At 32.0% G+C, this 22,608-nt stretch overlaps 1 protein-coding gene across 1 annotated transcript; it reads left to right on the top strand.

The window, feature by feature from the left end:
- LOC18609796 (MLP-like protein 328) lies at nt 7,072-7,985 on the top strand. The gene is made up of 2 exons (XM_018115219.1): nt 7,072-7,310; nt 7,642-7,985. Exons 1-2 carry the CDS (start codon nt 7,124-7,126, stop codon nt 7,908-7,910), a joined length of 456 nt encoding a protein of 151 aa, XP_017970708.1. The 5' UTR covers nt 7,072-7,123; the 3' UTR covers nt 7,911-7,985.

The following is a 22,608-nucleotide window of genomic DNA, read 5'->3' on the forward strand; positions in this document are numbered from 1 at the left end:
TTTAACGATTTTTCGAGGCATCCCAGTATGTAGATATGCTATCAAGTACATGAATGACATGACAAGTATATAATAGAGTAGGGCTTGACAGCTTGTTACAGTAGGATGATACTTCTTGAAAAGAAAAAGAAAAGAGCTTTTGGGTTAAGCGATTGTTAGCTATATGGGCTTATTTTATTGTAGCATCAACAAAAATTTTTCTTATTAAAAACGTTTTTATATTTTACCTAAATCAGAAACTTGATCCATTAATTGCAGTCTTGCTGACTAATTACATAGTAATTAATCCTAGAAAACTCCCAATTCATATGTATATATCAATGAATATATATTAGAAGACAAAATATAGGTCATTGTTTTGCTTTTTTAAAATATTGTTATGATTAGAAAAGCCAAATGAGAATTTGGATGCTAGTATGGATTTTGGAGAAATTAAAGCTGAAAAAGCAAAGTTGCTCTAAATTATGATGCTTTAAGCTTTCCCCTTGCTCAATAACAAAGTTGCACTAAACTGAGAATTATATGATTACCTTTTGGCCCGACAGTGAGTGATGAGTTGTTGTTATAAACTGGAGCCCCAAAATTTGTAGTTCAGAATGGAGAATTAAAGGCACTTGAGGGCCGAAATTGCATTAAAAAACAGCTCCAATAAGAAGAAAAATAAGTAGATGCAGGCAAACTAAATGAAGATTCTACAATATAAATCGTGTTAATTTTATCAGAAGAGAATATAAGAGTTAGACTCCAAAACTCTGAAAGAGCTGAAACCCAGAACTAGAGGAAAGAATACACTCCAAACTACGAAATATAACGATATACTAAACAACTGAACAAAACAAAATTGAAAAAAAAAATCAATTTATGATCTGTTACAAACGTGAACATATTGCAACAATATAACACATAAAGGAACAAAATCCAATTGCTACATAAGAACATAAATTGATTCGGTTTCCAAGAAACAGGAGGACCTCCACTATTCTGCTTCTCAGGGTTCTTGCTTGCATTTTTAGTTTTCTTAAAGCTGTGGACTAGTCCTCAGCTCTTCATTGCTCTTTTAACTCAAACCAACTAACACACCCAATACAATGGAAGTAAAAATTTAACAAATTTTAATTTTAAACATTTCAGACTTTTTTTAGTTTCTTTAATCAAAGATTCATGGTAGAAGATCCATATTTACCACTCTACTTAGGTAATAGATCAAATTTATCATTTATCATTTATTTTTGAATGGGTGCAATTCTACCACTATATTTTTTTTTAATTTGATTCACAACAAGTGAAAAGTTAACAGTAAGAAGATATTATATGAGAATATGAAAAAGCATTCCATGGAATATTCTAACTGTTGAGCATTTTTTAATCAAATTACAATGCACAGTGATAAATTGAACCTTCAAAGCTGGACAGCAACTTTGATCCATCACCCCAAGTAGAGGGGTAAATTTCGACCTTGAGACAAGATTCATTACATTTTGGCAAACAAAATTCTCTCATCTGATACATTAAGTGATTTAAAAGATTAAATTTCATGTTCTTCTTGTAGTACAGTTAATAAAATTATCAAATTTTATTCACTGATATTAAAAAAAAACTAATATAATAAATGCAAGAAAGCGAAGGAACAATAACAATAATAATAACTCTTAGGCAAGAAAGAAGGAAAGAGATGCTAAAGGAAGCAACAACATGTGCTATGAAGTAGCGGAGTTAACTATTATAAAGATTTTGAGCAGATCATGCTTATAGAAATCTCTGGTTACTATTCTCGATTAGCTTTAGAATGGCTTCTGTTTGATTCATCGGCTGAATATGTTCACAAGGTGTTTTGTTGTCAAATTAAGTAACTTTCTTATATTTATTTAAATGTTATGGACAATAAATAACTGGTTAACGATTTAACTTTCAAGGTGTTCTGGTGCTTGAATCGAGAGAAGCAAAAAGCCAGTCAGTACCTACATCCAGACTCAGAAGCTAAGTTAATGCAAGTATGGTTGATCAATTTAACCTGAAGTTTTTTTTTTGTTTTGTTTATGGGCTATATCCAACTATGCCTCCAAATGATGATTGGTAAAGTTAATGTGGTTGTGCTGGAGCTTCCGGCTGTATTCTTGGTATCAAAGTAAAATCTCATGCTTAAGCATGTTTAACGATGGTGTAAGGCATGTTTACTCATCAAGCTTCACCAAGCTAAAACTCTGTGCTCTCTCATTTGGGTTTCAATTTTTAGTATTTGGTCACTGATCTCTACAAGCTGGATATGTTATATAAAATTTCACTAGATAGCAAACAACTAATGTTATGCATGTAGCATTATTGATGTGGAGAAATGCCAGTAACTCTATCTTCTATAATTCTACAGGTTGTCAGATATCAGTTACCGGACCAAATTGCAAACAAATTGATGGAAAAAAGCAAGCTGAGAATTTTGGTCTGGTAACAGATTATCAGGTGCCAATAAATATCTGAATGAGTAATCTTATCATTGTTGCCATGTCTATTCTATTATAGTGGTAGTGAGCAAGAAACACAAAACAGGGGACAAGAACCCCCTATAAAGCCTGTTACCTGTGATATACAAAAGAAGCCAGAGCAATAAACCCCAGGTTGCAAATGGGATCAACCTCCTAAAACATTACAACGACTCACAATGGAAACAAAAAGGACAAGAAGTCAAAAGACTCATCCCACCGTAACCAACTCACAATAAACTGTACAAAAACAAATGACCAGTAGCAGCCTTAAGCACTCAAAATGAGGCAGTTACCAAGCTTCAAGTGCTACAAAAAATCCCAAAAAAAATGAAGCAAGAACTCAGCAAAGACTAAAGTCAAGATTCGCAATAAAAAGCCTCTGGTCTCGGCACAAGAAGGGGAAGCAAAGTAGAGAGATTTGGGGAAAGTGAGCGATGCACGGAGATTGGCAGCGACAAGCCTCTGCTCTCGGCATAAGAAGGGGAAGCAAAGTAGAGAGATTTGCGGAAAGTGAGCGACGCACGGAGATTGGCAGCAACAAACCTTTGCTCTCAGCACAAGAAGGGGAAGCAAAGTAGAGAGTTTTGGGGAAAGTGAGTGACGCACGGAGATTGGCAGCCACAAGCCTCTACTCTCGGCACAAGAAGGGGAAGCAAAGTAGAGAATTTGGGAAAAGTGAGTGAGGTACATGTTAGGGATTTGTATTTGAGTTATATGGTTTTTGTTTCTTTTGAAATTAAGTTGGAGAGTTTTAAATTCAATTTGGATGGGTGGTAGACTTGGTTAAAATTAATTCATTTTTTATTTGAACACAAGTTCAAGTCTTTCTTGTAACACAAATTTAAATATTTTAAATTTTATTAATAAATTAAAATTTTTTATATTACTCAATATAAAACATAATGGTATATTATTAAATTTATTATATATATTAATGACACAAATTATATGTTATAGTTTGATATATATTACAAAATTTGTATAATTACTTATCAATATAATTTTATAAAAAGTATGATAATAGCTAATAAAATTAATAACTGTAATCATATAAATAAAATTTACTATAAGCTTACATATAAAACATATTAATATATATATGTAAGATATTTTAATATCTCANATGTTATATACTAAATTTATTGTATATATTAATGACACAAATTATATGTTATAGTTTGATATATATTACAAAATTTGTACAATTAATTATCAATATAATACCCTAAAAAGTATGATAATACATAACTAATAAAATTAATAACTGTAATCATATAAATAAAATTACTATAAGCTTACATATAAAACATATTAATATATATGTAAGATGTTTTAATATCTCATATACATACATATATATATTAACTTATAAAGTTATATCAATTAAAGAATATAACTTGTAGATTCATATTAATACAATAGGTTATATTTTTTTTGTGAATAATGCATGTTTATATATATATATATTCTATAGCCATGATTCTAATTTGTATACATAGATATAATAAACTATATATTTTAAATATATTATATTAATAAGTTTATTATACATCTATCTTCTTAATTTATATATATTAACTAATTAATATTAAAACGTACATAAAGTATTAATATTTTTGTTTAATTTATTATTATATCTTATCATGTATTTTTATAAAATTAAAAAAATTATTTTGTTCTTTTTATCAATTTTTTAATGTTATAAAATTAATGAATTTTGAATTATTAATTTATAATTTATGATTCAATAAAGTTTTCAAAATGTAAAAAAATAAGCAAAGGAAAATATATTTAAACTTTTAAATATTATAAACTTCAGTATGTATGTAGTTGCTTTTATTAATATCTATTTTTTATAAAGGATTAATAAAATTTATAAAAAGTTTAAAATATTTTAAGACAAAAAATTTAAAAAATACTATTACCAATGGAATTTTCCAATGGAATGTTCCGTTGAAAAATTTCCGTTGGTAATAGCTTTTTCCAATGGAAAATTCCATTGGAAACTTTAGCAGGCTTTCAAATTTTTTGAGTTTTTAAACTTTCAGACGGATTTCCAATGAACAATTTTCCATTGGAAAATTCCAATGGAAATTCGTTGGAAATTTCGTCGAAAAATTTGGTGGGAGAAAATGTTTTTAGTGCTAAAAAAATCTCCAACGGAAATATTCCATTGGTATATTTCCGTTGGAAATCCGTCGAAAATCTGTCAGAAAAAATAACAACAATTTCTGATAGAAATCCATTGGAAATTTTCATTAGAATTTCCAACGAAATTTTTTTCGTTGGAAAAAATCTGTTTTCTTGTGGTGGTAATACCTTGCTCATGAGGGTGCAAAATGTGTCTGGAGCATTAATAAGTTCGAATGCCATGACGAGGAACTCATACAAACCATAGTGAGTCATATATGCAATCTTGTGCTTATCTCCCTTGGCTATGCGTACTTGGGAGTACCTTGAGCATAAGTTTAACTTTGCGAACCATGTCACCTTTCCTAACTAATCGAACAAGTTCGCAATCAATGGTATGGGATACTTGTTCTTCACGATGAGCTTGTTCAAAGCTCTATAGTCGATGCATAATCTCAAAGATCCATTATGCTTGTGCTAGAACAACACTAGTGTGCCATATGGGGATTTGGAAGGTCTGATGAATCCAGCATCGACCAACTCTCTTAGTTGTTTCCTTAACTCGGCTAACTCTAAATGGGACATCCGATAAAGGGCTCGTGCTAGTGGTTGAGCCCTTGGTACCACCTCAATGTGATGATCAACTTCCATTTGAGGAGGCAGCCTACTAGGTATACTTACCAGCTCACATCCTTGAAGTCGTCCAACACCTCCAACACCTCGATCGGAGCCTTCATAAGAGCCTTGAGGGTATCCTTCAACTTGAGGATTGAGGCAAATGTCTCCTCATTTTGCCATGCACCTTTGGCTAGTTTCATTGTTGATAGTAATTTAGCATATGGGTTATGTCCATTTTTTATTGGTACTACACATTGTCTTTGAGTGTCCAACACACAAATGCAATTTGCCAAAGGCACAAGCAAAGCATTAATCTTATCAAGGAATCTAATGCCAATGACACAATCATAATCATCCATTGGGATTACCTCGATGGGTTGTTTACCTTTTTGTGCACCCAATTGTACATCGATTATTGTTGAGCCCATGGTTGGAACTTCCTTTGAATTCATCATTTTCATGAAACTAACCCCTTTATTGGGCTTTAAGCCAAGTTTCTTGGCAGCACCCTGTACCATAAATAAGTCTAAAGCCCTTATGTCAACAAGAGCCTCCACTGTTTTTCCACTCACCACTATGTCAGCAAACATGAGTCCCTTTTTTCGAGCGAATCGTTTAGCCTTGATTGTGCTTAACACAATGGATCCAAGCTTTGTGGCCTCAATGTCTTGCTCATCCTCCTCTTGAGCATCCCACTAACTTGGCCCTTTTCGAACAATCCCTCACCTAATGTGGATTGTCAACTAGAAAGCATGATCGTGGCTTTTCTCCCCATCTTTGGTTGGTCTCCTCCTTCTCTCGAATGGCTTCTTTCCCTTGCCATTACCTTTTGACTCATGACATTTGATATCAAAGTAGACTTGAATCTTCATTGATGTGGGATCCTATGAGAGATACAAGGGTCGAAGTAGACCCAGACTAGTGTAACAGTCCTTGAGAGATACAAGTGTCGAAGTAGACCCAAACTAGTGTAAGAGTCCTTCTTCTTTAAGGATAAAGAGCTAGTGCAACGAGAGCATTGCATAATTGGGTGAGGTAAAATGTCATATATTCTACATCAGTAATAGATGGGATGGATCTTAAGTATATAAACATGGGTCTTCCACCACCTATCGGGCATGCTTTTTGGATTGGAAATGTGAGTCTGTGATTTATGGGCTTACTTAAGCTCTATTTTCAGAATTTAAAGCCACACAAGAATGGTTTAAGATCTGACCCATGACATAGCTCATAACTAAAGGAGGATCTGCCCTTGACTCTATATTTATTGCTTTTTTTTTTCTTTAAGCTCTACTTAATGAAGAAATAATGGAAAAAACCAAAAATCAAAACTCATGTTGGTTCATTGCACAAGATAAATTTTTAGACAGATGGAGATGGGGTCATATATCCCCCCGTAGAAAGCAACCTTGAGGGGAGGCCCCCCTTTGCATCAGGCCTTGAGGCCCCATTGTCGGTGGGCTGTAGTATGATGCATCATCCAAGGGGCAAGACTGCATATGAACTGATTTCTTTTATCTTGATTCTTGGGTTACTATTTTTTCAGTCTTACCGACGCTGAGCTCCAATCCCGTGTATGTTTTTGTCGTTCAAAAATTCGAATCTCTCATTTTTTTTATTGGAACTGTAAAATTAAAAAGCTAATTAACTTGTGGAAGAAAAGATTTTTCTTTTGATGTGGTTTACATAATTAATGGAGGTAGCCCTCACCCTCCATCACCGATAAATGTTAAACGATTACTTCCAATCTTCCTATCAAATCAAACTGTAACTTTTTAATTTTTGCATATTGATATGCTTGAGTGTCTCTCTTCAATCAAAACCCTTCAGCATTCATGTTCTTTAGCTGATCGAAAAGGCTATATTACAATCTCGTTCAAAAAAACTTGTTAGGAAACATGGCTCTAACTGGCAAACTCGAAGCTGATGTAGAGCTCAAGGCCCCTGCAGATAAGTTCTTCAACATCATCAGAAGTGAAACTCATCAAATCCCAAATGCTGCATCCGATAAAGTACACAACGTTGAAGTGCATGAGGGTGATTGGGAAGCTGATGGCTCTGTCAAGCTCTGGAAATATACTGTTGGTAAGATAACATTAATCCAACTGTTTTCAAATCCGAAACAGTTTAATATATGTGATTTTCTAGATTGAATTTCAGCCCCTTTTACTTCCCTGTTTTGAATTTGTTTCGATTTACGTATACCATCATTTGCTGTTCTTTTATCTGAGATTTGGTGGTCTTTCTTCTTTTGAGGCATGTTTAGTTTTTGAGCACCATCCCAGCTCAAACTCCAAAGAAAGAAAAATTTTCTTATGTCCGAACCAATTTGCCTCTGCTACCAAGAAATCTGAATGGTCAAACTTCTAAGCCATGCAACTTTCTTATTTACAGTCTATAATATTTGAATCTACAGAGGGAAAAGACGAGATTTTTAAGGAAAAGATTACGGTGGACGAGGCAAACAAATCTGTAACTTTAGTTGCCTTGGAAGCACATGTTATGGAAGAATTTAAGAGTTACAAGATTGTTTTTGGCGTTACACCTATGAGTGATCAAAGCAGCGTGGTGAAAATTACTCTGGACTATGAGAAACTTAACGAGAATATCCCTGATCCAAATCAGTACCTGCAGTTTCTGATGAATGTCATCAAAGACATTGACGCACACCTTCTCAAGGCATAAATGAAGTTGAAGGAAATATATCTTTTCTTCTTGTCTGGTGCATCTGTTAATTAATGTTAAAGAAGTTGATGTCTGTGTGTGTACAAAGTGCTTGTATTACTGTCCTATAGGCTTAATTATGTTCGTCGTGGGATTGACTCCAGTTCTCCATGTTAGTTTGGCTTGGATTATATTTTGTGGCGTTTGTATTTTAACTGATTCTTATGGATTGTTCCATGACTGTAATGGAAGCGCAAATATGGTTTAGTCTAACTATTAACACCAGGGAGGATTTGCTAACAATATTATAAAGTTTCAATTCTAAATTTAGTCCTTGTACAAAATTACCGGATGTAGTCTCTCTATTATTATTTGTACAAATGAGTCTATATATTTTAAAAATTTATTAGTTTTGATTTAATCTTTAACACCTTCTTCCGTCAAATATGTTAATGTGGCGTTAATAATGTTAATTGATGCTAACGTAATTGATGATGTAATATTGATTGTGTTGATTGATGTTGATGTGATATGGATAAAAGTAATTTTTTATTTTTTCAAATTTTATAAAAATTAAAAAATATAAAAAAATTATTTTAATAAATTTTAAGAATAAAAAATAAATAAATTTCAATAATTTTTGAGAACTTTAAAAAAGCAAAAATATTTTTATTATTAAATATTAAAAAAAACTAGAAAAATTTTATTTTGGATTTTAAAAATTTAATTCTGTTTTTTTATTTTTTGGTTTTCTAAAAAATTACCCCTTGCCTTTTACAAAAACAATCAATTTTGTTTAAAAAATTAAAAACCTATTTTTTGTCAATACCACATCAACATCTATTTCCATGATCATAACCATGTCCGCATAAATCAACAAGGTCATTAATAATATTAGATGGATAAAATCTAATAATTTTGTATACTATAGAGATTAATTTCATAATTCGACCTATTACGAAAAAGGCAACTATTGTTTATAAAATTGGTTTCATTCAGTTAAAACTTGAGACAATAAGGATCGATATATGTAAAGAACACTTGGAGCAAGTTTTCTTAGCTAGAATTTGTTGAGATAGTCTTGAATTCTAGTTAGATTAGGATATTGAATCCTAGTTGGATTAGAATAAGACTCTTGTACTTGGTCTTGAGGTCATACAGGGTTAAAGACTATCATAAAGCCAAAGAGAGTTTAGCAAGCACCTAAATGTTGAAAAAGAGATTTGGGTAACTGGGACACTAGTTGTGAGTTTGAGATTAGTCTTGGAATCTCCTAATTTTTCTTTATGGATCATTCTCTACGTTGTCCATGAATGTAGGTTATCAAAAGACCAAACCACATAAATTTCTTATGTTCTCGTGAAAGTGCTTGATTTCTTTCTTTCTTTTTTAACTTTGCTGCAAAAGGCCTTTTGCAAAACATTTTTTTGGTAATTATACAAGGGCAATGCCCTCTCGAAAGCTAGCTTTCTATGACAACAGAAGTCTTCTATTAGTTTGGTGCTAAGCTTGTTATGGCATTCTAGCTTTTTGCTCAATAAAATCCAATTTTCAATAAAATTGTGTAAGATCTTGGGCAAATTTTTGGAGATTATTTTACTATTTTCGCAACAAATCGTATTGAAGCTTTAAGGTTTTGAGTTAATTTGAATCTTTTGACGGCAACATTATCCACCAAGTACAAGATTGAGAAGTTTAATAAAAGAAATAATTTCAACATGTGACGTGTTAAGATGCACACATTGCTTATGCAATAAGGATTATTGAAGGCATTACCATCTTTCCACAAATTTGTTTGATGGTGAGAAAGATGACTTAATGAGAAAAGCACACAATGTTATTCTACTAGTTTTATCTAATGAAGTGCTAAGAGAAGTCACAGATGAAGAATAAGTTGTTGCAGTGTGGCTTAAACTGGAGAGCATTTATAGGACCAAGTCCATGATGAATCAACTTTATATGAAGCAATGATTGTATACTCTTAAAATGCATGAATATGCATTTGTTAATATTCATATTGATAATTTAATATATTTATTCTTGATTTTAAAGAATATTGATGTTAAATGAGGATCTAGCCTTAATTTCTTCCATCTTTTTTGCCTTCATGATATAAAAACTTTATGGATACTATACTATATGCCTGTGACACCCTCATTTTTCAAAATTTTAGGGTGCTTTTAAACTCCAAAGAATTGAACAAGTAAATAAATGGCACCTTAAGTGAAAATCAAGTAGAAAGCCTGATTGTGAATAAAGTTAAAGGCAAAGACAAGGGTCTAGACATAAAAAAGGTAAATTTAGATCAAAATCTAAATTTAAAGCATGAGGGAGGATTTTTAGTAAGAGTTGATTACCATCACAACTGCACCAAATTCAAGAAGCTTGAGAATGCTGCAAATGTGGTAAAAGATGGCTTAGATACTTATAAAAAAAGGTGATTATGTTGTTGCAATTACCATGACAGTTTTGAGGAAGCTAATAGTGTTCTTGCAATTACCAATGGTAACCTAACTAATGCATGGATCATGGATTTGGGTTGTCACTTCCACATATGTTCCAAGTGTGATTGGTTTACAAGCTATCAATTTATTAATTTGCATAACATACAATTACGAGATGATTATTGTTTCCCAATTGTTGGAATTGGTACTATTCGGTTCAAGATGTTTATGATATTGTAAGGACACTTAAGGTGTGACATGTCATTGACATGAAAAAAGAACTTGATATCCTTAAGTTTGTTAGGTAAAAGGGGTTGCACATTTATGAAGGGTTTCGACCATTCTCACTGATGGAGTGCATGCATTATAAATATTTAAACAAAGTAACGTAGCAGAATTTAAACAAGAAAAACTGAAACCTCCCTTAGATCACTTGTTTTGGATTTTCAATCAAATGAACAATACACAAACATACATGGATTGAATTGTATACCTTAGTGAGTGATTGTTGAAAATCATAATTCATAAATCCTCCACTTTTGCACACACCAAAGCCTAATTGTTGCAAACAAAAGCTATTCATATGTCTTGCCTTCAATGGTGATCTACACAAATGACAACTGAAAACCTTCGCAAGGTTGGCACAATGTATGTGTCATGATGCTATGCTAGTAGCCAGGAATTCATAAATCTCACCAAAAAAAAAATGTTTTTCTCATTGTTAAAACAAAAAGGAAAACACAATAAGAAAATTCCCTTTCCTTGTAAGCTTGCCAATATGTGGCAAAAAGTAGAGTCCAAGTTTGTTTTTTAATTACTTTTTCTAGTAATCGCACTAGGGGTGCTGATAACTCTATGATATAGAGTTATTTGGACTTAATTGTGATAGTAATTTAGCTTAATTCTTGTGGTAATACATAAAAGTAGGTTTTATTTAAATTATTTTATTTTAAGTTTATTAAATTAGGTGAGTCAATATAATCTTAGTTAATTTTATGCTTAATTTTGTGTTAATGTGATTATGATAAGTTGTTGATTTATTCATGCTTTTGTAGGTGTTTAATGAAGGAACAATTTTAATGAAAGGAAAGCAATTTCAAGGTATAGACTTCCACTGCACATGTTTCGGTATTTCAACCATAACTATTCTACAAAGCTTTAAATGAGATGATTCTTGAACCATTGGAAAGCTTAGGTGGTAAAAAATCTTGTCAAACTTGAAGCATTGCAACAGTCCTAGAGCAATTACAATTCTACTAAATAATTGGTTGAGGCTGCGACTTTGATAGAGGTAGGCCGCGGCTCACGAAGTTTGATGAGAAAATCCTAGTTGGAATTGAATTCTTTCTTCACCCAACTTGGCCTAACTTTAAAGCCCTATAAAACAACTTTTTGGAGGACTTTTGGAGAGAACACAACACCAATTTAAGAGTTGAGAATCAAGCCACAAAGTCATTAAAGCTGAGAAGAATTTGAGGGATTTAAAAAGATTTGGAAGATCAAGATTACAGTTCTTGGGTTTTGTTATCTTTTTGTTATTCTTTTATTTTCTTAGTTTGATTTCAATGTTTAAACTTAATTTGATGATGATGTGTGACTTGATGAGAAACTAAGTTATTTATCTAAGATTATGATTGAACTCAATATTTAGCCTGATTTATTTATCTCTCTTTTGCTTATATTTGACGAATTTAAGTTGTTTATTCTATTTTGTTCTTAATGCTTCTAATTGCTTGATCACCAATTAGATTGAATTGGAAACCTAAGTTAAACCTTGATGAGGGAGATTTAGTTAGACCTTGAATAGAATAGCACCTGATTGAATGCAATTAGTTGATTTGGTGGTTTGATTTGCATATAAGGTAGACATACACCTATAAGCCATATGTAGTAAGGATTAGAGCACGAACTTAATGAATCTTTCTTCAATTTAATTTGCATAGACATACAGTAAATTAATTGGGAGAGATTTTTTATAAGAAACTCGATAGAGATTTGTAAATAATTTAAGAATCTAAATTAGCAACTTAATCTATTAAACTAAATTAAGAGAGAGAGACAATAATCAGATGAAGTATTGAGGCACATCATAATCTTAGGTTTAAAAGTCAATCAAATCTAAAAAAGTAATTTTGCTGAGTAAATTTAGATTAGTTTTAGTTTTTAAGTTTGATTTTATTTTGTTTGTTAATTCAATTTATAGTGTTTGGATAAAATTGGGATGTGTAATTTTAGTAATTAATAGTAAGAATTTATTCAATTCCCTGTGGGATCGACACTCTACTCATCATTATATTATCTTTACGATATATATACTTGCGTAGGTTGAAAATTGAACAAGATACGACACAAATATAAAGTATTTATAGTTAGGTTAAAATGCTGACAAACCTTTTGGTTTATCGCACCTTAGTCTTCTCACTTAATTAAATAGTTTAATTAAGTCTTTATTGGAAATTTCATTTTTCCAATTAAGTACAAATCTCATTCTCATTTCACATTGTCACCTTATTGTGTGTGACTTATTAAGTCTCCAAAATGTTGGCAATAAATATAAATTAATTCAATCAAGAATTTATATTTATATTTATAGATCATGAGTGGCATCTAGCAATACAACATAACCACCAAAATGTTAGGAAAGTCAAGATGGTTTGACTAACCTTTCAGTGTGCAGCATTTTAATGTAATTTGATCATTTCATCATATATCTCGGATAGATAGAAAGTCTGGCTCGGTGTCTACTTTCTAGCTTTATTCATATTAGTTTCACAGCTTCCATATTGATCTATCAAGATTGCCTTTGTCGAGGACTTATTATCAATATAAGCCAAGAACAAGTGAGATATGTCCCTTTTAAGTCATTATGGGGTGATAAATATTCTTTGAACTATTCATTCATCTTCTACCATACCCAAAAGCACTCTATTAGGCATCTGGTCGCCTTTAGACTTGTAGGGGTGAAATTAAATCATGACAGTTCACATATAAGATAAGTTGGTATCACAAGTCCAAGGATTCCTTATACTCCTGACACATGAGGGTATTTTCCATAGACACTTGAGTGAGAAACCAAATGGAACTCTCATAGTGAGTCTTGTTCAGTGAATTTGTTCTCTAACAAGCACCTGCATACTATCTTCAACTATTTTGCATACTTCAACCTATGAGATCAGTTGCTTACTTTCAAAGTAAGAAGTCTTAGCATGTACCAGTCTTTACGCATTGTTAATACTCTTATTATTGTCAATACAATAACTAGGAACATATTTAGGAGCAAGACTTTGATGCATAAGAATCTTATAATTATAAATGTTTATAATTTCTTTGCAAGGCCACTAAGTTTCCTAGGCTTTATTTGCATAAGTCTTCTATAACTCTTTACAAATAAACTCATGGATAAAGAAATACCTTATACATTATATATATTGTTGTTGATTTTGCACACATAACTATACATATTGAACAAGTAATATAGTGATGAAGTAGAGTATCGTTCCCACGGAGATTTGTTCCTAAATCTTTACTAAGTACTAAATTTTATGACAAATTAATCTTATTTAACTAACAAAAATTTTTAAAAAATTAATTAAAACAAGCACTAAGTTAACTAACAAAAATTAAAATTAGTGGGAAAGGCAATAGACTAAAACCTAGGATTATGGGTTCATTTAAACACTTCATTTGATACTAGCTTCTCTTATTATTTACATTCATACGTGGTTTTACTAACCTAGAATCCAAAGCTATGTACAAGTCTCCATCGAGATGCTTGTACAAATACCTAACTTAATTGGGTTACTATATGCCTATAGGAATCAATTAAATAAGGTTCATTAAGCTAGTGTTCTAATTTGGCTATGTATGACAATTGGCATATGTCTACACGAATTGTGAATCAGATCACCTATGTTATGTGAACATGCACTATTCAAACCTTAGTCCAATCTAAAATCTTATTGTCAAGTCTTAATTAGATTCACAAATCAGTTAATTGTTAGCCAGACAATCAAAAACATTAAGAGTAGATTTGAATAAGCAAAACTATACCCATTCATAGTAAATAAAAGAGAAACAAATACTCAAACTACATGTTGAAATCCACCACAATCTTAAAAAAATAATTTTGCTCATAATAACTAATAAAAACAACATCCAAAGAAATTTAGACATGAATCAAAGTCAAAGAAAATAAAAGAAACACAAAAGTAGAGAAAGAAACTAACTATTGAGGCTTTATGATCTCAATTCTCTTTCCAATTCTCTTGTTTTCTTGCTTTATTCTTGGCTCCTTTTCTTCTGAGTAGTTGCTTACTGTTTCCTCCCTCCCAAATCCTCTAAAAAAGCCGCTTTAAATAGGCTCCAAAAGCCTTAGCTTCCAAAATCTCATAAAAAATAGATTTTTAGTAAGTCGTCGAGCACCACAGCCTTGTCTCTTGTGCACCGCAGCACCTTGCTCTCGGTTGTCACTATGTTGCTCCTTTCTTATGTTGTCTCTACTGCACTACTCCATATTTTGATGAGATTTTCACCTTATTCTATGCTGAACTGGGTAAAGTGGTAAACATAAAACTTGTAGCTTTATCTCTTATCTTTCCAATGGTCTTGGAATCACATCATTGGGACTTCTTAATGTAAAGATATGTGCAAATTACTGCATCATGTTCAGTCTATGCAAACTACTACAATTCTCCAACGTCAACAAGGATTTTGACCATGCTCTAATTAGAACTAGGTGAAGTACATCAAAGTTGATGCCCTTTCTCTTAACTTTTTAATGGTTCAAGAATCATATCAATTGCACTTTTGTAGCTGAAGTTATCCTCGAGATATAGAAATATGTACGAATGAAGCCATCACCATACTTGCATGAATTTTCATCGAATAAGCCTTTTTCCTGAAAGTTCCTACAAAAGTAATAAGAGAAATCAACAATAACTACTCTTAAAGTAATTTAAAATAAAATAACATAAATTAATCTAAAATAACTTAAATTAAACTAATCAACATGTAATCTAACTTAACTATGAAAGTCACCTAAATTACGTAGATTCAAACATAAAATCTCAAAGAAGTAGCTACTTAAGCCCAGAATGTGTCAAAATAACTCTAGATAGATATAGAGTTATCATATATATATAATAATCATAATGTATTATACATGAAATATGACTAATGAATGTAGTGTCACACAAGCATAAAAAAATGATTGGCTTACAAGGCTTTCACTAACAATCTCCTACTAGAACTAAATCCAATTGCTCATGTATTTAACACTAAAACCCTCCATATGGCAATTATGTTTCTGTTGAGACAAAACTTTAGTGAGAGGAATAGCTAAGTTGTACTCTATGGTTATTCTTTCTATATTAATATCACATATCCTAATAATTTCTATGATCAGGTGATAACAACACATACATGTTTAGATCGTTGATGAGACCTTGGTTCCTTTACTTGTGCAATGGCCCTATTGTTGTCACAGTAAAGTTATAGGATCAACAATGCTAGGAACCACACCAAGTTTAGTTATGAACTTCTTCATCCAAACTCCATCCTTCGGTGCCTTAGCCAGGTAGATGTATTCAACTTCGATTGTATAATCTGCAGTCTTCGCTTGCTTGGAACTTTTTCCAGCTGATTGCATCGCCATTTAAGGTAAACATGAACCGATTTTGTAATTTGTTGTCACCCTTATCGGATTGGAAAACAACATCTCCATATCCTTTAACTTGGAGTTTAACCTCTCCAAAAACCAAGAAAACATCTTTAGTTCTTCGTAAGTACTTAAGGATATTTTTCACAATAATCCAATAACTTTTTCCTAGTTTGGATTGGTATTTGCTTGTGACACTTAGAGTATACGTTACATTTGGTCTAGTACACAACATGGCATACATAATGGATCTAATAGCTGAAGCATATGGTATCCTATCCATTCTCATCCTCTTTTTTGTGTCTTCAGACACATATCATTTGAGAGATGAATGCCATGTGACATAAGTAAGTGCCTCATCTTGGACTCGATCATCCTAAACCTTTATAGCACCTTCTCTATATAAGTGGATTGAGACAATCTGAGCAGTCTCTTTAATTTATCTCTATAGATCTTTATTCCCAAAATATAGGCTGATTCTCCCAAATCCTTCATAGAGAATTATTTGAACAGTCAAATCTTGATAGTCTACAACATCGATATATCATTTTCTATTAGTATGTCATCAACATATAGCGCTAAGAACATAATTGCTTGTCTATTTACCTTCTTGTAAACACATGGATCATTAGGATTCTTGACGAAATCATATTGTTTAATAGTTTTATCAAATTTGATGCTTTAGTGACACTTGCTTTAGCCTATAAATGGACTTTTGGAGTTAGCATACTTTATGTTGACTCTCTTTGGATACAAAACCTTCAAGTTGTGTCATATATACCTCTCTTTGCAAATTCCCATTAAGGAATGCTACCTTTACATCTATCTTTCATATCTTATAATCATGATATGTTGCAATAGCAAGTAGAATCTGAATGAATTTAAGCATGGCAACTAGCAAGAAGGGTTTTTCATAATCGATCCTTTCAACTTGATTGTAAACTTTAGCAACCAACCTGGTCTTGTATGTTTGGACATTACCATCCATGTTAGTCTTTCTTGCAAAAAACCCACTTGCATCCTATGGGTTTTACCCATTCAGGTACATTAACCAAAGTCCATACTTGGTTTACATGCATGGCATCCATCTTGGATTTCATAGCCTCTAGCCATGTATCAGAATCAATATTAGATATTGCTTCCTCATAAGTAGTATGCCCATTATCAATCAACAAGACATCTTTTTCCAGTAGAAATCTATATTTCTTTGAAGCTTGCCTTTGTCTTGTAGACCTACGGAGTACTTGTGTTTCTTAAGCATTGGTTTGAGCATCCAATGCTTCAACTGTTGGCTTAGGTTTCATAGGGATGTCAGTTTGCTGTTTTTGAACTTATTCAAAAATTATTTTACTCCCACCAATCCCTTTAAGTAAAAACTCTTTCTCCAAGAGTTTCGAGACACAATTTTTGCTTGGTAGAATTGTAAAAGTAGTATCCTATAGTCTTTTTAAAATACCCTATAAACTTACAGTTATCTGACATAGCTTAAAGCTTGTCAAAAGATGCTCATTTCACATAAGTCATACATCCCCAAATCCTTGTGTAAGACAAATTCGGCTTCTTGCCATACCATATCTCATATGGTGTCTCATCAACTGATTTGGTTAGAACCTTTTTCAAAAAGTAAGTAGCAGTTTCTAGGGCATAACCCTAAAAGGATTTTGGAAGGTTCACTCTACTCATCATGGAACAAACCATGTTCAAAAGGGTTTGATTTCTTCTCTTAGACACTCTGTTTGTTGCGGAGTTTTAGATGGAGTTCATTGTGACAGAATCCCACGTTCTATCAAATAATCTAAAAACTTTTGGCTAAGATATTCTCCTTTCTGATCCGATCTAAGAGTGAGAATACTTTTTCTAGTTTGTTTCTCGACCTCAGTCTTGAACTCTTTAAACTTTTCAAAAACTTTAGACTTGTACTTCATTAGGTACACATAACCAAATCTAGAATGTTCATATGTAAATGGAATAAGAAATGAATAACCTCTTTTTGCTGGTGTGTTTAAGGGTTTACATATATTTGAAAGTATTAGCCCTAGAGGAACACTTGCTTTTTCACCTTTTCCAGTAAAAGGAGTGTTAGTTATCTTACCAAGGAGACAACATTCACAAGTTCTATATAATTCATAATCAAATGGATCTAGATAACCTTGTTTATATACCTTGGCTATCCTTGTCTCATTGATATGACTAAGTCTGCAATGCCAGATTAGGATTGATTTGGATTATCTTTTCTTGCTTTCTTGACATCTATATTGAGCATTAGGCTATCAAGATCCATAACATAAACTTCTCCATGTCATGTTACGGATCCATAAAACATATCATGCAGAATGATAGTGCAACTATTGCCCTTCATTCTAAACTCGAACTCATCATTCAAAATTAGGTATAAAATGGAAATGATGTTTCTAGTTAATGTTGGTACACAATAGCCTTCTTTAAACTTTATCACTAAACCTAATGGTAAAATGAGATCACAAGTCCCAACAGCAATCATTGCAATTTTTGCACCATTACCCACTTTTAGGACTACCTCATTTTTACCTAGTTTTCTACTGTCCCTTAAAGTCTTTATGTCAATACATAAATGCGATCCGTATCCTGAATCTATCATCCAAGATTTAGGATTACCAGTAGAAAGGTTAAGCTCAATCATATTCAAAATCAACTCTCGACTTGTCAATATTACATCCTTCCATTTATTGAGAACTTTTCTCAAGGTAATATACTAGTCCAAACATTTTGGGTTGACGGCATCAAGCCAAGCAAAGTAGCAATTATCATTATATTCATTTTAACAACCTATAAATATAGAAAAAGTATTTGTATTAGTCTATCATGTTATTAACCAATTTAAAATGAGGTATGAAATCTTGTATTGGTTCTCCCACTAATTTTTCATAATAATAGTCCTCACTATTATGCGAAAATCCTTACTAGGTATTTCTAGTGGGTTGGGACTCCTTTCAACTTATTACAACTTTGAGTGACTCAACGAGCCACAAAAAGCCTAGTTGGGTAGTAACATGGCTTATTGATTGCATCTCCATGCAACTTTCAAATCAGTTAGGCGACAACTATTTGTTTAAATGGATCATATGCATTTCATTCAACTCTACCTTTAATATCATGTGGTCAAGTGTGACACATTCGAACAACACAGTATTAGTTGAGTAAGACCCATCAATAGCTCAAACATACTCATGTAAAATTTTATTCTCAACTGACTTAACAAGCCTTTAATTAAAAGAACAGCCTGGTTATCTTGATATATGGTGGAATGCAACTTGATCAAGTGAAACATGTGACTCAATATTTTAATAAGGGATTTTGTTTGTTACTTTAATTTGGTATTTAAGTCTCATCCATTTAAAGCATGCATAACATTTATAATATCACATAAAATAAATCTATCACATGTATACTACTAGGATGAGTATGGACCTTTATCTAGTATAATTTCCTTGAGCCATCGAAGGAAATTAGTTGGTCAAATCCTAGGTGTTTATATACAAAGTTTTTTCCAAGCTTCCTTGTAATCTCCTCATTTCTTCATCGTGCCTCTATATCTCCATTTTCATATTACTAAATAATCCCTGGCTAATCCTAATTTTATACTTTGATGTAACTAATTACATTTGAAATAAAGAAACCTCGATTTACATTCGAAGGGAGTTAGGTGACGAGACAATTTTACAACTCAGAGAAAAAGAGAGAAAGGTAGGATGTGCTAACTTTATTTAAAATTTAATAAATACCATGAAAAATTTAACCATCTACAATCACATTGGGTATAAGTCCATAATCATCCTCCTACATTTAAAATCATATTATGAACATATTTTTTTTTTATAAAATTAATGTGCTTTAGTATCCCATTACCAATCTTAAACATAATCCAAATCCTTAGCTTAATTAACATTTATCTTAATCCAATTAAGATAAATCCTAATCATATTAGGTTTAATTAAGTTACCATTATATCAATCATTATGATTTAATTTGATTAATTAGTCAAATAATTTGACTAATTTTCCTAACCATTTGGAACTTGATTAAAATAGGTAATCTTAACTTTTAAGCAACTACCTTATATTGGTTTCCTAAACAATTTAAAAAACTATCATATCGACTTTCCAAATATATTTAGGAAATTAGTTGGCTGAAATCATTTGGTGATAATTGTCATATTTAATCAAATTAAAGATGACAAATTCTAATCTCTAAAATCAAGGTATATTTTGCAATCAGGAAATTGCTATTGATCCTTGTGTAATCAGAAATCCATAATCATAGGATTTTCTTTCTACTTTCAATTAATCAAAAGTTACCATACTAAGGCTGATTGGGTCGGCACAAGCCACTTTTTCCCGCCCCAAAAATGGCGACTAATAATCATTCTTGGTGCCCAAAGACATGGGTTGGAATTTTCCATAACTCGTGTAACCGTATTTTCCATAAATCAGTATTTAAAAACTTAAAACAAGTTTTTTTATTAGATCATGATTAATATTCTGGTCATGCTTGCTAAATTTATCTAAAACAATTTTTAATAAATTAACCATAGAAATCCAATTTAACTAGTATTAATTGGCAAAACATTTTTGCTAGATTGGTAACAACTAAGGCACTTAAATCCAATTGAAAAATAGCAACAAGGAGGCTCTGATATCAATTGAGCAGTTTTGGCAATGCTCAATGATGGAGTTACATGCATTATAAATATTTAAAACGAGTAAAGCAGTAGAATTTAAACAAGAAAAACCAAAACTTCCCTTGGATCACTTGTTTTGGATTTTTAATCGGATGAATCATTCACAAACATTCATGGTTGAATTGTATACCTTAGTGAGTGATTGCTAAAAATCACAATTCACAAATCTTCCCCTTTTGTGCACACCAAAGCTCAGCTGTTGCAAACTAAAGCTATCCATATGTCAAGGCTCTAATGGTGATCCACACAGATAGCAATTGAAAACCTTCACAAAGTTGGGGCAGTGTATGTGCTGTGATGCTATGCTAGTAGCCAAGATTTCATAAATCTCACCTAAAAAATATTTTTCTCATTGTTAAAATGAAAAGGAAGACAAAAAAGAAAATTCCCTTTCCTTGTAACCTTGCTAATAGGTGGTAAAAGGGAGAGTTCAAGTTTGTTTTTTCATTACTTTTTCTAGCAATCACACTCAGGGTGCGACATGAATATAAAGTATTTATAGTTAGGTTAAAATGCTGACTAATGTTTTGGTTTATTGCATCGTACTCCTTCCACTTAATTAAACAATTTAATTAAGTCTTTGTTAGAAATTTCAAATTTTCAATTAAGTACAAATCCTATTTCCATTTCACATTGTCACCTTCTTGTGTGTGACTCATTAGGTCCCCAACATGTTGGCAATAAATATAAATTAATTCAATTAAGAAATTACATTTATATTAATAGATCATGAACGACATCTAGTAATACATCGTGACCACTCAAATGTTAGGAGAGTTAAGATGGTTTGACTAACTTTTCAATGTATAGTATCTCAGTGTAATTTGATCATTTTATCATATATCCTGGATAGATAGAAAGCCTAGCTTGATGTCTACTTTCTAGCTCTATCCATATTAGTCTTACAACTTCCATATTAACCTATTAATATCACTTTGGCCAAGGACTTTCAGTCAATATAAGCTATAAACAAGTGAGATATGTCCCCTTCAAATCTCTATGGAGTGATGAATCCTTTCTAGACTACTCATTCATCTTTTTGTGCTTCATGTCATACTAAAAGCACTTTATTTAGGCATCTGGTCACCTTCAGACTCATAATGGTGAAATCAAAGCATGGCAGTTCACATACAAGAAGACATGGTATCACAAGTCAAAGGATTACTTAGACTACTAACACATGAAAGTATTTTCCATAGACACTTAAATGAGATACCAAATGGAACTCTGATAGTGGGTCGTGTACAGTGAACTTGTTCTTTAATAAGCACTCATATACTATCCTCAAGTATCTCTTATACTTCAATCTTTGAGATTGGTTGCTTACTTTCAAAGTAAGGAGGCTTAGCATGTACTAGTCTTTGAGAATTGTCAATGCCCTTATTCTTGACAATATAATGGTCAGGAACAAATTTAGGAACAAGACTTTGATGCAGACGAATCTCATAATTATAACTTTTTATAATTTCTTTGTAAAACCATTATATTCCATGGGCTTTATCTGCATAGGTCTCCTATAACTCTTTACAAATACACTCATAGATAAAGAAATACCTCATACATTACATATATCTACAAAAAGAATCATAATGTATTATACATGAAATGCAACTAATGAATGTAATGTCATACAAGCATAAAAAAAATGATAGGCTTGTAGGGCTTACACTAACAATTTAATGGCCCAAATGGTGTCTAGAGGTGCCTTAACTATCATGAAAGGAAAATTGTCCAAGGCTGTTATCGTGTAATGGGAAGCACGATTATTCAAACTACTTTCATAGTCTCATAGATGAATGACATTATTAAGTAGGCATGATTTTTTGTGTGGTTAAAAGATTAAGAGGCTAGATTTTTGTGAGCATTTGTTTATGGTAAACAATGTTGAGTGAAATTTAGCAT

This window comes from Theobroma cacao, chromosome 2 (genome assembly GCF_000208745.1).
Source record: "Theobroma cacao cultivar B97-61/B2 chromosome 2, Criollo_cocoa_genome_V2, whole genome shotgun sequence".
In the NCBI taxonomy this organism is placed as follows: domain Eukaryota; kingdom Viridiplantae; phylum Streptophyta; class Magnoliopsida; order Malvales; family Malvaceae; genus Theobroma; species Theobroma cacao.